Here is an 18,407-nt window from a genome sequence, read left to right as displayed (position 1 = left end):
TCTGAAACCAATTGAATCACTCTACAAACAAACACTTAACATTTTTGATAACAAGCCAAAACAGTTACCAGCGTTGTCATATCATTTACAAACATTATTTATTTAGTCTGGACAGCTTTATGTAGATGCAAGCCTTGTCTTTTAGATCCTGTATGGTCTTGCCCCTCCATCCCTATGCCGGCATATCATGCTCAAGGAAAGCACCTCCAGGGTAACAAGGGCAGTAACTAGAGGGGATTGTGTTGTCCCTTTTCCACACAGTCAAATCGGTCAATCGGCCTTCTCTGTTAGAGCTACAATATACTGGAATGCAAAGCCCATGGAGGCTGCACTGATTATTGTACTTTTACATTTAAATTGAAAACATGGTTCAAATCTATCCAAACCTGTACACCCGAGTTATCTGTGGTTCGTCGTATGTAAGATGACAGTTGATGATAGTGTTGTTGTTATATCATTGGATGTAATGCATTTGTATTTTGTATTGTTTTAGTGAGTATTTGTATAGTGGCTGCCCAGTGACTACTGGTGAAAATTAGCTTTTGGCTAAACCCCGGCACATTTACATGGATGTTGCATTATTGTAATATTGATGTTGATTAATGTGCATTGTTTCCTTATAAATAAATACATGTTATGCAACAGAGTGTATTTGTAGGGAGGGATATGTGGTCATTCACAAGACCTTTGTTACTTGTGTAGATTCGTTTACTCATTTTACTCAGCTAGTTGGATGAATTGCTTGTATTATTGTTGGGCATGACATGTTCCCATTTTGTGTATAATGAATAGCCAATCAATAGAATTTCATGCATGTGCAAAACAAATTTTCTTCAAGGGTAATAACATTTTGGTACATTTTAGAGCGACTTACATTCAACTAGACTAAATATAGGAGGCAAAAACAACCACATACAGTATCACAGTCATGGGGCCTAAGCAAGATTTGATTGGTTTTTGGTTCATACAATTCTACTCATTTTGCCATTGGTTAAAGATGCATTTTTAGCCGTTTTAAAGCTTATTTGTGAAATTTTACACATTTTGCAATGATATCTGAGTGAGAGTGGCTAACAAAGGCAATGGGGGCCCCTTGGAGGTCAGGGCCCGTGGGCCCTTCATGCCCAGTCGGCAATTCCGCCATGCTTACTACAAGTTTAGATAGCTGACTCAACTAATTTACCAATCTAAAAACATTTAGAGTGACAATTGAGTGACTGACATTGACTGACATAACAAAAGGAAAACTGCTGATTGACAACCAAATTTCAAAACTGCACCTTATGTGTTCTACTATTCTAACTCTCAACAGTAAGTAAAATTACCTTCAAAAGTGACAATGAGCCCAGGGTTGCTGACCATAGGACTAGTGGGGATAGTGTCTCACCTGGCTCTAGCAGCCTCCACAGCCAGCCCCAGCAGGTTCCCCTCCCTGGTACGAGCACACTCCTCTATGGCCGACAGACACCTCTTCGCCACCTCAGCATCACGACTCTCCCTCACCTGCAGGAGACACACAGACTTGATGTACATATAAAACAATATCTTAAATGAGTCCTTTTAGCTCCTAGTGAAGCCTCAACAGTGAATCTCCAGCGAACCCTAATATGTTCTAATTATATTGGCTTTTCATTGTATTGATATAATGACATCATCTACATTGCGGTTTAGTGAGACCATAGACTGTTGTGCCTTAATGGGGACAGAATTTTGTTTTGCTTTTCTTTTCTTAATATTGACATTGATGTATGACATCCATAACACAACCCAATGTTGGCCTGGTTCCCAGTCCAAGGATATCCCGTTGCTTCTCCACCTCTCAGTCTTGAACCCTTGCTTTCGTAGAAACCATGTGTCAGAACGGGGACTTTACATCAAACGAGACATTATTTTGAGGACAATGTTTGGCACCACACATGTTCTGGACAGGAAAATGGCCACTTACTCACAGCCTGGTGGTCCATATCTGTTAAGTGCTTTAGCCTTGTTCACTGCTGTGTTTGTCCACTGTCATGCATTGCCATGACAACAATAGTCAGAGGAGTTGGACAACGCGAATACAGACCAGACTAGGGCTTAAGAATGAGAAGCCAAACTAAATAGACAGGCTGCGGCCAAGGCAGCTACTCTTCCTGGGGTCCAGCAAAATGAAGGCAGTTCATACAATTTTAAAAACATTACAATTCATTCACAGATTTCACAACACACTGTGTGCCCTCGGGCCTCTACTCCACCACATATCTACATTACTAAATCCATGTGTACGTGTATGTATAGTGCGTATGTTATCGTGTGTGTGTGTATGCATGTGTCTGTGCCTATGTTTGTGTTGCTTCACAGTCCCCACTGTTTCATAAGGTGCTTTTCTATCTGTTTTTTAAGACTAATTGTACTGCTTGCATCAGTTACTTGATGTGGAATAGAGTTCCATGTAGTCATGGCTCTATGTAGTCCTGTGTGCCTCCCATAGTCTGTTCTGGACTTGCGGACTGTGAAGAGACCTCGTGTGACCTCTTGTGGGTTGTGGCCCTGACATGATTAGAATGACAACAATGTACAACACACTATGACCGAGTGTGGTCTTAGTTCGATGGCATTTTCAATGACAGAATACAACCATTTACATGATAAATAGAGGGATTAATTGTCACTACAAAAACTGGCAATGCCACTGCTTATTTAGCCCACAAGAGGTGTCACTTTGACAGTGACTCACTACCTGGTAGCACAATGAGGAGCCAAAAACGTCATTAGGGTTCGAATAATTGCAGGAGTTGTCTTCAATCCCTCAAACGGAACATCAGCCAACCAAGCGGCAGCATAGCCTAGTGGTTAGAGCATTGGACTAGTAACCGGAAGGTTTCGAGTTCAAACCCCCGAGCTGACAAGGTACAAATCTGTCGTTCTGCCCCTGAACAGGCAGTTAACCCGCTGTTCCCAGGCCGTCATTGAAAATAAGAATATGTTCTTAACTGACTTGCCTGGTTAAATAAAAGGTAAAAATAAAATAAAAAGCCATTTTGGACATTCAATTACATTAATGGGGAGTTGATGTGGTGACAAAACGGCAAATTCGTTTTGTTAGGTGAATTGGGCCATTTCACTAATGTTTCCATCCAGAGTGATATTGGCAATTTCATAAACTATTCTCTCCATTTGCAGGCTCGTTTCAGGTTCAGCTGAGGACAGCCTGGGTTTGAGCCCAGCTTGTCACTTGGTAATGAGTTGGTCTTTGTCTTAATTAATTGGCAATGACAGAGGTCAAACATTTTCTATAAGTCTTCACAAGGTTTTCACACACTGTTGCTGGTATTTTGGCCCATTCCTCCATGCAGATCTCCTCTAGAGCAGTGATGTTTTTGGGCTGTTGCTGGGCAGCACAGACTTTCAACTCCCTCCAAAGATTTTCTAAGGGGTTGAGATCTGGAAACTGGCTAGGCCACTCCAGGACCTTGAAATGCTTCTTACGAAGCCACTCCTTGGTTGCACGGGCGGTGTGTTTGGGATCATTGTCATGCTGAAAGACCAAGCCACATTTCATCTTCAATGCCCTTGCTGATGGAAAGAGGTTTTCGCTCAAAATCTCACGATACATGGCCCCATTCATTCTTTCCTTTACACGGATCAGTCGTCATGATCCCTTTGCAGAAAAACAGCCCCAAAGCATGATGTTTCCACCCCCATGCCAGGTATGGTGTTCTTTGGATGCAACTCAGCATTCTTTGTCCTCCAAACACGACGAGTTGAGTTTTTACTAAAAAGCTATATGGTTATATGGTTTCATCTGACCATATGACATTCTCCCAATCTTCTTCTGGATCATCCAAATGCTCTCTATCAAACTTCAGACAGGCCTGGAAATGTACTGGCTTAAGCAGGGGGACACATCTGGCACTGCAGGATTTGAGTCCCTGGCAGCGTAGTGTGTTGCTGATGGTAGGCTTTGTTACTTTGGTCCCAGTTCTCTGCAGGTCATTCACTAGGTCCCCCCGTGTGGTTCTGGGATTTTTGCTCACCGTTTTTGTGATCATTTTGACCCCACGGGGTGAGATCTTGCGTGGAGCCCCAGATCGAGGGAGATTGTCAGTAGTCTTGTATGTCTTCAATTTCCTAATAATTGCTCCCACAGTTGATTTCTTCAAACCAAGCTCCTTACCTATTGCAGATTCAGTCTTCCCAGCCTGGTGCAGGTCTACAATTTTGTTTCTGGTGTCCTTTCAGAGCTCTTTGGTCTTGGCCATAGTGAAGTTTGAAGTGTGACTGTTTGAGGTTGTGGACAGGTGTCTTTTATACTGACAACAAGTTCAAACAGGTGCTATTAATACATGTAACGAGTGGAGGACATAGGAGCCTCTTAAAGAATAAGTTACAGGTCTGTGAGAGCCAGTAATCTTGCTTGTTTGTAGGTGGCCAAATACTTATTTTCCACCATAATTTGCTAAAAATTCTATAAAAATCCTACAATGTGATTTTCTGGATTTTTTTCTCTCTCATTTTGCCTGTCATAGTTGAAGTGTACCTATGATGAAAATTACATTATCTTTTTAAGTGGGAGAACTTGCACAATTGGTGGCTGACTAAATACTTTTCCCCCCACTGTATTGTGGTATTTGGTCTCCATTATGCCTTTCCTACTTGTCTTTCCTGTGATAAGCTAGATTTCCATCCAATTGGCAATAGATTTCCACGTGAATATTCTAAATTCAAAAGGCACTCGCACATCTGAGCAATCTTTTTTGCAGGTGCATGGTAACAGTTGAACAAGATGAAGGAAACACACTGCTCTTGATAGTATCACTGATCTTTAATAAGCTTTTACGTATCAGCCTCACGGCCTTCGTCAGAGCTTGTGTGAGTACAATTTTTTTTTTTTTTTTAACACGCCCTTATTTAGACCTAGCCCCACCCACATTCCGTTCCATGCTTCGAAAGGGGTTGGAGGCAAAGGTGAATATTCTGTGAATATTCAAAAATCTGCATAAAAACAATATGCTCATTTTCCCAGCAAAGATGTGTTTCCATCAAATTGACTAGTTAGATAAAAAGCTGTGCGTGAATACTTTTTTTCCACTAAATTCCTGTACCGAGTAAAAGAAATACAAGTTAAATGGGTTTACATCTCATTTTCAACTCTCACGAAAATACATTTATGTTGCGTTTTACACCAGAAGTACCCACTCCGGTATTGGCACGTAATTGCCTTGCCAACAGCTCACAAATCCAGAAACAGATAAATGTATTATGTTCACAATAAAATAATTAGGTGTGGTGAAAGTCGTCGTAAAGATGATGACCGAGAGGAACGTGAAAGGAAATAGAGGCTTTTCTCTATTTCACTTTTAAATGTAAACCTTCATCTAACTTTTTCTCATCTCTACAGATGATTCGAGGAAGATCTGTTCAATCTTGGTAATGCTAACAACTTGTAAACAATACAAGCATCATTCTTTCTAACCTTTCAGTTGAACTTTAACTTAACCGATCCAAAGTCTATCCTTTTATCAAGCTTTTAATCTATACATCTCGCATGGGACACAATATGGTTTGAGGAAAACCTAGTTGTAGTATTATAGGTCAGAGGTTGTCAGACTGATGCGATATCTCGAGTCAGTTTAAAAAGATAACTTTTTCCTTAATTTCCAAAATTTCCAAGAGGTTGTGGACTGTGATTAGCGTCAAATAGTGAGGTCAAGAAAAACAAAATGGCCTTAGTTGTGATGCATTGAGGCATTGTAGGCCAACGATACCAGGCTTATGTCATTTGAGATGTTTCCTCGAGTCTGGACTATGTAGACTATCTTACTACTACTGTGGAGCCATAACTCTTATCAATGCTCACTGACTGATCCACCCAAGGGCCTAACTTGTGCAGCCAACTTGTGTGTGTGTGTTTTGTCTCCCAGGCACAAGAAGCAGGCAAAGTTGGTGGAGTACTAAATAAAGGTCAATATTTTGGAGACGTGTTACTAACCGACCCTCTGGAGAAATGAACGGAAGAGGGCCGGAGGATTGGTTGGGTCGTTTAGTTGAATTACGCGTTGAGTCTTGGGGTGAGTATGACACTGACCTTCTTGAGTTTGTCGATCTGCTTGTTGCGTACGTTGGTGTTGTCGATAGCCAGCACATCGACGGACTCCTCTTTCTCTAGACGGTACTTATTCACTCCAACAATCACCTCCGAACCTGGGGGGCACAGCCAGTGGGACACACAGTCAGAGAAGGGGGCAGAGGCAAAGGCATACTCGCTCATACGCAAGCACGCACACACCCACCATAGTCTGTTGGCTGCTGGTTCAGTGAAGCAATAGAAGACATCGCAGTTAGTTTCTCTCAGACAGCTTTCAGTATTCACTTCACGATGACCAGCTAATACCATATACCTCTTTGAAAATATAGGGAATAGAAAGCAGGAAAATACAAAGTAACCCATCCATCCCTACTGTGTTCAATGGCTGCGGTGGGCCCCACCTCCTTTATTCTACCACTCTTCCCCTCCTCCCTCCCCTCTCAGCATGCATCAAAGCAGTAGCGTTCGGCCGGGTCTCCTTGCGTGCTAACCAGGCCGACCCATGCCATGTCCACAAGACAAACCCCAGTGGCCCTGGGAGCCCCCACTATGTTCACAGGATCCCGACCCCTGTGCAGGCATCAGATAAGCACAGCCTTGGGTCTGCAATCAGATCAAAGGCTTAGATGGAGAGGTCAGAGCTCAGACGCCAGCTCACTCTCACACACACGCACTGTCTGTTATATTCCCCTGGCCAGTGTTCGCTAGGCCAATGATGAATGTATGATCCTGACTAGAGCTGTGGAAATAGACCGCTGAGATGTCAAGTGCTACTTATATTCCGGTAGACTTCCAGGACATGTCTCTTTAAAAGAGCAGCTATGAAATATGGAGTGTGTCTGTTCTGCCTGAGTGGAGGACTGATGCTTCCAACATACCCACTGAATTACATATGGGGCTTTTTAGGAGGGGAGGTGAGACGATGGAGGAGAGAAGGATGTAAGAAAGAGGAGGGAATAAAAAGACGGAGGGTGGGTGGGTGGGAAAAGAGAACAGAAGGTGGGACGGGGAGGTGGGAGAAGGACAGGGGTGCATGTGTGCCTGCACTGCACGTGTGTGTTCTGCTGCAGTACCTGAGTCGATGCGAGCCTGTCTGCGAGCAGCACACTCCTCGATGCGTAGTTTAGGAATGCCTTCAGCCACAGCTCTGGCCATGCCTCCCATCTCTTCGATCTCATTGATAAACTACAGGAGAGGGGATCAAATGAATTGATAAACATCTAATGCATTTAAACATGAACACAGTCAATACTAACAACCATTAAATATACTGTTTAGTGTGTGACCCCCTGACCTCTAACCCCTCACCTTTAGGGCAGTGTTGTAGACATCGTCGGTCAGCGCCTCCATCATGTGTGACCCGCCCCAGGGGTCGGCTACCTTGGGTATCCCAGACTCCTCTTGGATGATTATCTGTGTGTTGCGTGCGATGCGGGCGCTCTTCACCGTTGGTAGACCCAAAGCCTCGTCAAAAGAGTTGGTGTGTAGAGACTGGGTCCCCCCGAACACCGCAGCCATCGCCTCGATCACAGTACGCACCACGTTGTTATACGGGTCCTGGAGAAAACAGAATACACAATACAGAACATATGAAGGTCATAGGTTCACCCCATTTACATGACTTGGCCTCGATCAAATAAAGTTAATTATGGATTTCATCCGCCCACCTGTTCGGTGAGGGACCAGCCTGAGGTCTGACAGTGGGTCCTGAGGAGCAGAGACTTGGCCAGCTTGGGTTGGAACTTCTCCTTAATGAGCATGGCCCACAGCCTCCTGCCTGCCCTCAGCTTGGCAATCTCCATGTAGAAGTTCATACCGATACCCCAGAAGAATGACAGCCTAGAGGAGTGAGGGAGGGGTTATAGAGTGATATATACAAGTACCCGAGTATCAAACGTTGGAACAAAATTTTATTTGGTTTTACATAACACTATGTATTCCAAGTATGCATGTCCTTTGTTGGAAAGCAGATTCCCCATGAGTTTTCAAAGTATACCATTCTATAGACATGAGATATAGGTAACTAGCAAAATATTGGAAACACCAACATAGTCTCCTATTAGGACACTGGGCCACCAGAACAGCTACAATGTGCCTTGGTATAGATTCTGCAAGTGTCTGGAACTCTATTGGAGGGATGCGACACCTTTCTTCCACGAGAAATTCTATCATTTGGTGTTTTGTTGATTTATTTATTTGTATTTATCCGTTATTGTACGAGGTAAGTTGACTGAGAACACGTTCTCATTTGCAACAACGACCTGGGGAATAGTTACAGGGGAGAGGAGGGGGATGAATGAGCCAATTGTAAACTGGAAATTATTAGGTGACCGTGATGGCTTGAGGACCAGATCTGGAATTTAGCCAGGACACCGGGGTTAACACCTCTACTCTTACAATAAGTGCCATGGGATCTTTAATGACCTCAGAGAGTCAGGACAGCCGTTTAACGTCCCATCCGAAAGACCGCACCCTACACAGGGCAGTGTCAAATCACTGCCCTGGGGCATTGGGATATTTTTTTTTAGACCAGAGGAAAGAGTGCCTCCTACTGGCCCTCCAACACCACTTCCAGCAGCATCTGGTCTCCCATCCAGGAACTGACCAGGACCGACCATACTTAGCTTCAGAAGCAAGCCAGCAGTGGTATGCAGGGTGCTGCTGGAAAACACTGTCTCAGGCACTGCTTCAGAATCTCCCACGAAGGTTCACTTGGGTTGAGATCTGGCTACTGAGACACACACAGCCTTTAAACCATATGCTCCCAGACCACTCTTTCAAAGTCACGGAGATCTCTTCTTCTAGACATGGTAGCCAAAATAATGGGCAACCAAGCATTGTTATACGTGACCCAAAGCATGATGGGATGTTAATTACTTAATTAATACAGGAACCATACCTGTGTGGAAGCACCTGCTTCCAATATACTTTGTATCCCTTATGTACTCAAGTGTTTCCTTTATTGTGTCAGTTACCTGTCTGTTATTACCCACACGTTCATATTGATGCTCCAGAGAAATGACTAGGAACACAGGTTGCCCACATAGGGTGATTACAGAAAAAACACAAAGATGTAATAAATCAATAAGTAAGGTTAAAACTCCCAAAAGGAATGAATAGACAGCTAAAGTGTAGAGCAGAGTGTTGTAACAGCAGAGCTCTCAGCTGAGGGCAATTATAGCTTACAGCAATTCATTGAATGCAAGCACTATCGGTCTATTGATTGACAGTCCTAACAGGACCATAATGCTATGCACATGCCATATATCATTAACGCTCAGGGGGAACCTGTCAATCAATAACACTGCAGTGTGTGTCTGTGTGTACATGCATGGACTAACTACAGTCACCTACCTCTGTGATTACCTACGTGACTAACAATAAGGTGACTTGAGACATTTTTAACAAAAAGGATCTGCATTATTGTAGATGTCAAAGTGAGCGACTAAATGAACAATGGACTAAACGCAGGCTAACCAAAACTCATGGCTAAATGAAAGGACAGTCATCTCGCAGCAACTTTAAAGTACTTCCTTCGAACAACCACACGTCAATCAGAAGTCTGTCATTCACCCTAGGGAGTCATTTAGAGTGTGTGTCCTCTGACCTCGCTGAAAATCACATGGCTCTGCATCAAAAAAACACGACATGAAACAGCGAGCCAGAGAGGACTGTCTGTGAATAGCTGTCTAGTGGAGAGGAGACCTCTATCTGTCTGACAGGACATTCACTGCTCTGAGACACTGGGTGTGACACAGGGAAATCACAAAGAGAATCGCTCCAGAAACAACCCATAGCCACTAACTCTGAGGCACTGCATCACACAGGAATGAGGTCCCTGGGACAACACACATTGTATGATCTCACTCTGTGTGTGCGCACACCTGGGGGCGAACTCATCTATAGTGAGGCCAGCTTTCAGCCCAGTGCGGCAGTACTCCAGGCCGTTGGCGATGGTGTAGGCCACCTCCAAGATGGCGTCCGCCCCGGCCTCCTGGAGATGGTAACCACTGATGGAGATGGAGTTGAACTTGGGCATGTGCTACCGGAGGAAACAACCAGTCATTCAACCAAACAATCAATCGTAACAATAGTCAATCAATCATGATGGAGAAACAGTGTGAGTTCGGTCACGGACCTCCTGTATTTGAAGTACGTGCCTGTATCTTAAGTTAGATGTTACTTCCGTGGAAATAATAAAAAAAAAAAAAGAGGACTTTTACTGTATTTGCAAGGCAGCGAGGTACAGAGGACGCTTTACCCTGTTGTAGCTTTAAGGTTCTTACCTTGGACGTGTAGGCAAAGATATCAGCGATGGCGTGCATGGAAGGTTCCGGGGGGAAGATATAGGTGTTGCGCACCATGAACTCCTTCAGGATGTCATTCTGGATAGTTCCCGTCAGCTTCTCCTTGGGCACCCCCTGCTCCTCCCCCGTCACGATGAACATGGCCAGCACCGGGATCACCGCTCCATTCATCGTCATAGAAACCGACATCTTCTCCAGCGGGATGCCGTCGAACAGCATCTTGGTGTCCTCCACGGTATCTATGGCGACCCCCGCCATTCCGACATCGCCATGGACACGGGGGTTGTCGGAGTCATACCCGCGGTGAGTCGGGAGGTCGAAGGCCACCGAGAGACCCTGTTGACCCGCTGTAGAAAGAGAGAGCGAGAGGGGAAGTGAGAGAGAGAGAGAAGTTACACTTATTACAATGGGAAAGGTAACCAAAAATAACTTGTACTTAAATGTTGTTTTATTAACCTATAAAGTAGAGAAAGAGCTCTTGCCTGATTAAACCTGACAGAGTCCATTTCTAGACAGACAACAATCACAAGATTCACAAGTGCCACTCAGCCTCCAACAACCTGGGTTCACTTCAATATTCCATCATAAAACCCCAGTTGGTCACACCAGCAGTGAGTATTGTGCAGTACCTTTAATGTTGTCCCGGTAGAACTTGTTGCTCTCCTCCACAGTGCTGAAGCCAGCATACTGCCTGATGGTCCAGGGCCTGAACGTGTACATGGTGGGGTAGGGCCCCCTAGTATAAGGGAAGACCCCCGGCAGTTCGTCTGGCTTCGTTGCAGAGTCTGCTTTAGTGTAGACGGGTTTGATGTTGAGGCCCTCCGGCGTGCGCCAGATCAGGTCTTCTGGGTTCTTCCCTTTCAGTTGTTTTTTGGCCAGGCTGGCCCACTCCGGGTGCAGGTCCACTTCATCCCGACAGGGCGTTGCGGTACGAAACTGTCGGGAGTGCGTCTGTGAGCATGTGTTGATGAATCCGTGTGAGGAGCAGGGAGCTCCTAGAAGTCGGCGTGCAGCCAGAGCGACACATGTCCTCTGTGCAGTCAGCATGACGGGCCTGGATCAGTAACACATGAGACACAGGAGGAGAGGAATGAAAAACAGTTTCATTTGTTGAGTATTGGTGATTTCCTGGTAAAAGGACCCATGAGCACCAACATTGGGTGTCAAATGAAAGCTAACTCTATATTTTTCTGAAAGTAAGTCATATTTACATTTTTCAACCCATTTTCCATTAACAAAATGACCAATAAGCGAATGCTTTGATTTCTTGTCAAACAGATAGAAAATGGATCTTAAAAAACATATACCAGAAAAAGTCTTAAAAGATATTAGAAATAGATCAAAACACAATAATGAAGAAATATTTAGTTTAGGAAGGAAAAAAAAAAGAATCTGCCCTCTGTAAATTCGGTTACCAAAAAAACCCACATCTTTAAAATGTTTTCTCATTTCTCTCTCTCTCATGAGTTCACATAAGTAACAAGTAAAAGGTAGGCCTATCAACTAGTTATGGTACGTTTTTAAAAGTATACATTTGTTTATGAATTAATAAGTGATTAAAATGTGAAATGTGAAAGAATGTTTATGGGGACCTTCAAAGCTGCAGAAATGTTTTGGTACCCTTCCCCAGATCTGTGCCTCGACACAATCATATCTCAGAGATCTACAGATAATTCCTTCGACCTCATGGTTTGATTTTTGCTCTGACATGCACTGTCAACTGTGGGACCTTATATAGACAGGTGTGTGCCTTTTCAAATCATGTCCAATCAATTGAATTTACCACCGCTGGACTCCAATCAAGTTGTAGAAACATCTCAAGGATGATCAATGGAAACAGGATGCACCCAAGTTTGATGTCGAGTCTCATAGCAAAGGGTCTGAATACTTATGTACATTTTTCTCCAGTAGTGCTCACGTCACAAGCTCAGTGCATGACAGGCCCAGCATACATGTGTAGTCTACTTGTGCGCTCTATAGCCTCTTGCTTTAGCTACTGTCATCTAGTATGCTAAATATCTTCATAAAGAAACTGATAAAACACACGGGTAAAAAGTCTAGGTAACTTACAAAGATGAGGAGGACCAAGAGCAAGAGAGGGAGTGTGGTGATGTACGGTAGTGTCCGCAACTAAAGAATCATTGTGGAATCTGAAAAGACAGGTATCCAAAAGCATGATGATGTGGGCCTACTTACGATGCACACATGCTAACAGAAGGGAACAAGGTGGGTAATCTAGCTAAGTGTGTCATTGTAGCAAAGTATTTATAATCCCCAAAAATGTATCTCTCGTTCAATCATTTTCATTCTATTATCTCTATACAATGGGACATAATTGATTTAGGCCCAATAGGCTTGGAATATGACCTCTTTCAATGAGCTTTCCACTTTGATAGGGTTATTTTAACTAAAATATTTTAGGCCTACCTACAGAAGAAAAAAGAAACTACACATCCCTGCCCAGCCTGGCACGCTCCGCTCCTAAACTCTGGTGTGAGCCAACATTGCATGTCCATTGGACTATGATAATGGTAATTGCAGAGCAACAGTGAAGTTCATAGGAGTTTATAGTTTTGAGAAATGAAGGTATAGATACATTTTCTATTATTTTCCATCTTAAGAATTAGGCATAAATAACAGATGGAAAAGGGGTCTTACAAAACATCTACCAGAAAAAGTCTTAAAAGGTATTAGAAATACATCAAAATATTGTTTATGTAAAGACCCCTGCCAACTAACATCAACACTTATATTTCATTTTGGAGAAATGATTTGCCTTCTGTAAATTTAAAAATCATTCCGTTACCAAAAACCCATATCCAAGATATTTTCTACTTTCTCTCCATCATGAGGAGGGAGGATAATGAAAGTTCACACAAGTAACAAGTAACATAGACCTACCAATTAGTTTGTGTTTTTACTGATATAAATGTTTGTTTATGAGTTACCAAACTGATAACAGAATAACCCAAAAATGTGTAACAGAATTACTGTAATTGAATTGGCTACAAAGGAAAACATAGTTAGCAGTCTCTCATCTGCTACTGTACTCCCTCTCCCTCCAAATCCTAGATGTTTGTTTCAAACGTTTGTATAGCACAGTACAACAGTACAGAAAAGTAGAGTATGGTTCAGTACTTTACGGTAGAATAGAGTACAGTAAAGTAGACTATAGTATAGTCCTGTACAGTAGAAGAGTGGAGTACAGTTCAATACAGTACACAGTTGAGAACACTAGAGTGGTGTACACTATAATGTACTGAACTACACTCTAGTCTACTGAGATGTACTTTAATGTCCAAACTTGTGAAACATATACGTATATGATAGGATCAGATTTGGTTTAGTCCAGACCAACAAACTTTGGTCTTGTTTGGTGGCGGAGCTCATTACAATAATGGCGAGTGTGTAGAAGCATTTAGCATATTTCTACCTTTGTGTACCTATTTAGGATACATCATCATAAAATAAGAGTGACATGCATTTCTGTTCGTACAGTTCAGTGTCACATCATAGCTGACACCCATTCTTTCTGCAGGCATCTTTAAATCTTAATTCGGAGCAGATACTTAAGAGTTTTGGGAAAAAGTGGTCACATAAAAAAACAGAGGGAGATTATACAGAAATTCAGTTACCAAACCATAGCATCTGCAGAGTTCTTCCAGAAAAAATAAATTGTCAGTGTAAATAGATTTTTTTTTTAAAGTAGTCCTTGTGTATGGTTTGTTAAACTTTGAAATCAATGGTTTTGGTTTGGTGTACATTTTAAGTGAAAAACCTCATTGCTACGTTAACTCACTGCGTATCGTACACAGTGTTCTGTACACTAGACCTTATTTAGCCAACACCCAACAAAAATATACTTTCCAGGACACCTATGATATACAGTATGTATATATTTAATCTTTCTGGTGGTATGTATGTATGTATGTATGTATGTATGTATGTATGTATGTATGTATGTATGTATATGTATATGTATGTATGTATATATATGTACACACACACACTTGCACAACACAATGTAACTCCAAGTCAACCACACTTCTGTGAAATCAAACTGTCCACTTAGGAAGCAACACTGATTGACAATACATTTCACATGCTGTTGTGCAAATGGAATAGACAACAGGTGGAAATTATACGCAATTAGCAAGACACCCCCAATAAAGGAGTGGTTCTGCAGGTGATAACCACAGACCACTTCTCAGTTCCTATGCTTCCTGGCTGATGTTTTCGTCACTTTTGAATGCTGGTGGTGCTTTCACTCTAGTGGTAGCATGAGACGGAGTCTACAACCCACACAAGTGGCTCAGGTAGTGCAGCTCATCCAGGATGGCACATCAATGCAAGCTGTGGCAATAAGGTTTGCTGTGTCTGTCAACGTAGCGTCCAGAGCATGGAGGCGCTACCAGGAGACAGGCCAGTACATCAGGAGACATGGAGGAGGCCGTAGGAGGGCAACAACCCAGCAGCAGGACCGCTACCTCCGCCTTTGTGCAAGGAGGAGCAGGAGGAGCACTGCCAGAGCCCTGCAAAATGACCTCCAGCAGGCCACAAATGTGCATGCGTCGGCTCAAACGGTCAGAAACAGACTCTGTGAGGGTGGTATGAGGGCCCAACGTCCACAGGTGGGGGTTGTGCTTACAGCCCAACACCGTGCAGGACGTTTGGCATTTGCCAGAGAACACCAAGATTGGCAAATTCGCTACTGGCACACTGTGCTCTTCACAGATGAAAGCAGGTTCACACTGAGCACATGTGACAGACGTGACAGTCTGGAGACGCCGTGGAGAACGTTCTGCTGCCTGCAACATCTTCCAGCATGACCGGTTTGGCGGTGGGTCAGTCATGGTGTGGGGGGGGGGATTTCTTTGGGGGGCCGCACAGGTGCTTGCCAGAGGTAGCCTGACTGCCATTAGGTACCGAGATGAGATCCTCAGACCCCTTATGAGACCATATGCTGGTGCGGTTGGCCCTGGGTTCCTCCTAATGCAAGACAATGCTAGACCTCATGTGGCTGGAATGTGTCAGCAGTTCCTGCAAGAGGAAAGCATTGATGCTATGGACTGGCCCACCCGTTTCCCAGACCTGAATCCAATTGAGCACATCTGGGACATCATGCCTCGCTCCATCCACCAACGCCACGTTGCACCACAGACTGTCCAGGAGTTAGCGGATGCTTTAGTCCAGGTCTGGGAGGAGATCCCTCAGGAGACTATCCGCCACCTCATCAGGAGCATGCCCAGGCATTGTAGGGAGGTCATACAGGCACGTGGAGGCCACACACACTACTGAGCCTCATTTTGACTTGTTTTAAGGACATTACATCAAAGTTGGATCAGCCTGTAGTGTGGTTTTCCACATTAATTTTGAGTGTGACTCCAAATCCAGACCTCCATGGGTTGATACATTTGATTTCCATTGATAATTTGTGTGATTTTGTTGTCAGCACATTCAACTATGTAAAGAAAAAAAGTATTTAATAAGAATATTTCATTCATTCAGATCTAGGATGTGTTTTTTGTGTTCCCTTTATTTTTTTGAGCAGTATATATATATATACACATACAACAGAAAGATTAATTTCTTCCCTTTCTAACAAAATCAAGCCAAAGACATTACACAATCCATCTCTGCCACCTGCAGGAGTAATGGGCTGATTCTAAAAAGTGCTTGGGGGGAAGGGGGTGGAGCGAGCTTTGGCTTCGAGCAGGTGGAGAGAACTGTCCAGTGGCGAAACTGCATTTTCTACCCGATTTATCAATTACATTAAACCACCATAGAGTTTAAGAATGTTTCAAAACAGACCTTTTTATGAATTAGTGTCTGAAATTAACAAAACAGTGCCATGTTTGTATATAATGGTGCCATCAGAGTGCTCTACAACTCAGCGGTTCTCAAAGTGGGGTCCGCAACCAGATCCAAAAATAAAAATATTTATTATATTACTGACAACAACAGATTAAACACATTTTGGCCAAGGTCTCTGTGGAATAAGTTGTGTGTAATACCATACAATTTGATATTATTAATCTACAATTTGGGCCTTGGTAGGCTCACAGGGATATTTGTATCCGCAATGCTCCACCAATTATAGATTTTTCAACTCAATACTTCTTGTATTCCCACAAAATGTTTTGACGTCATCAGTGTGCATCGTGGGATTTTGTGTGTAGATATTGTCTACTAATTGGTTGGTGACGTCATTGGAAACATATTTTTGAATACAAAACAAAGAAACGTGCCACATATGTTGATGTTGGGGTGGTGCTGGAGAATTTTCCTTTATGCTTTAAAACTCCTCATGGATTTTTCTTTTAGAATTGCAGGATAGTAGCTTTAAAGCTGCAACAACAAAACTTCTCTCTGACCACGTAACAAAACATGTCGAATTACAGGAAAATAGGGTTGTCACCAGTATTGCGATACAACAATACCTTTTCATTTTCATGGCAAAAAGGAAAACACAAAGCAGACTAAACTCTTATGTCCTATAAAAAACCTCCTGTATGTAAAATATTATGTGCTATAGCTGGTATCGTGACAACACTACAGGAAATTAACTTTTCTCTCCTTTTCCTTTAAAATGTTCCTTACCAGGAAGACTTATACCAGAGACTTGGTTCGTCTGGCCATGCACTACCAAAGTAAGAGTAAAAATATTTGTTTGCCATTTTTAGCTCACTCGTGTTGTGTTCTGATTTTGGGGGTCCCGGATTAATTTGTTGTCACAAAAGGGGTCCCCGGCCCCCAAAAGTTTGAGAACCCCTTACACAAGGAACAGAGGCTGTCACTGCTTTTGAGAATCATTACTGCTCAAAGTGATTGATTGTCTTTGTGGTCCATTAATTCACAATTTGATAACATGCACACCATTTATTGATAATGTCTTGTCAAATAATAAATACTTAGGTAAACGCGGTATGATACACCGTTAATGCTGTGCGAAACGTCGCAACCCGGGACAAAATAAAGTTCAAGTCAGAAGGGGTTCCTTTTTCAGCTTTTCTCAAATATTATTTGGCCTTGACCATGTCAATCTAAGCTTGACAAGAACAGTATACAATTCCCCGGATGTTGGAGTAGACAATTACCCGGATGTTGATGCTAACATATTGGCCACATTCCTCTTCCCGGGCCAATGATTTCTATAAATCATTGGCGTTGCTGACGCCTGTCAGATCAGGCGCCTGCATATGTATTTTACGTATCAGCTAACCACGTCATATGTTATAGCAATCTGTCAGTCGATTACATAGTTGATAACAAATGCAGTGCATTGTCAATGCAGGCCAACATCAGACCAGGGGAATTCCACACATTCCGCGTGCAAGACAACTCGGAAAGTGACATTTCACACTTGGAAAAACTTTGTTAGAATCTACCAATAGGAAACTCTAAACTAACCGAATTGTCTTGAAAACAACAATAACAATCTGCCAGTCGGTAACTATTAGCTGTAGGGCCATTCATTTAATTGCAACCCCGTTTGAACGCCAGGTTAAGCTAACGCCATATTCACGAAGTACGATAAACAGTGGTACCATACGATAAATGTTTATAGAGGGGCCAACTGCTACGGTCACGTCAATATCGCATAAACAAAGCACGCAAGTCATTGCAGCGGCTAGTAGGACGACAGTAAAAGGTTCGCTGCATGTTGGTTACGCACTCGTTAGCAAGCTAGCTAGTAATGCCCTGGCATATAAACAAATCACATCTTTGATGTAGTTTATTTTAAACCCAAATGTAAAATGGGCTGCAAGACCGTCTGTCGCTAACATTATTACAGAAGGGTAGTTTTCTCACAGTTCAGAAATGGCAAATATTTGTTTAAGTATACATTCTGACCTTGTTTTCTTACCTTCTCAGTGGCGTTGCTGTAAAGGCGTATGTTTGACCAGCCAATAATATTTCATAACATTAGTAATCGACCAATCATAAGCTAGCACCGCTGGTTAAACTCCGCCCTATTCCACAGGACGTAAAAAGGAAGCAAAGATATTTGTTTAGTGATGAGAAGTATTACT

General features: G+C 42.9%; 1 protein-coding gene across 1 annotated transcript; it reads right to left on the bottom strand.

Moving 5' to 3' along the window:
* Nucleotides 1–1,383: 1,383 nt before the first annotated feature.
* mmut (methylmalonyl CoA mutase) lies at nucleotides 1,384–18,389 on the bottom strand. Its single transcript, XM_046290938.1, has 9 exons — nucleotides 18,242–18,389; nucleotides 11,004–11,428; nucleotides 10,354–10,721; nucleotides 9,952–10,109; nucleotides 7,735–7,906; nucleotides 7,376–7,624; nucleotides 7,141–7,252; nucleotides 6,068–6,183; nucleotides 1,384–1,503 (listed from the first exon to the last, which is right to left on the bottom strand). Exons 2-9 carry the CDS (start codon nucleotides 11,419–11,421, stop codon nucleotides 1,384–1,386), a joined length of 1,713 nt encoding a protein of 570 aa, XP_046146894.1. The 5' UTR covers nucleotides 11,422–11,428; nucleotides 18,242–18,389.
* Between the last annotated feature and the right edge of the window lie 18 nt (nucleotides 18,390–18,407).

This window comes from Oncorhynchus gorbuscha, linkage group LG12 (assembly GCF_021184085.1).
Source record: "Oncorhynchus gorbuscha isolate QuinsamMale2020 ecotype Even-year linkage group LG12, OgorEven_v1.0, whole genome shotgun sequence".
Classification (NCBI taxonomy): Eukaryota; Metazoa; Chordata; class Actinopteri; order Salmoniformes; family Salmonidae; genus Oncorhynchus; species Oncorhynchus gorbuscha.
Note: the sequence above shows the minus strand (reverse complement) of the source record. Positions and strands in the feature narration are given on the sequence as shown.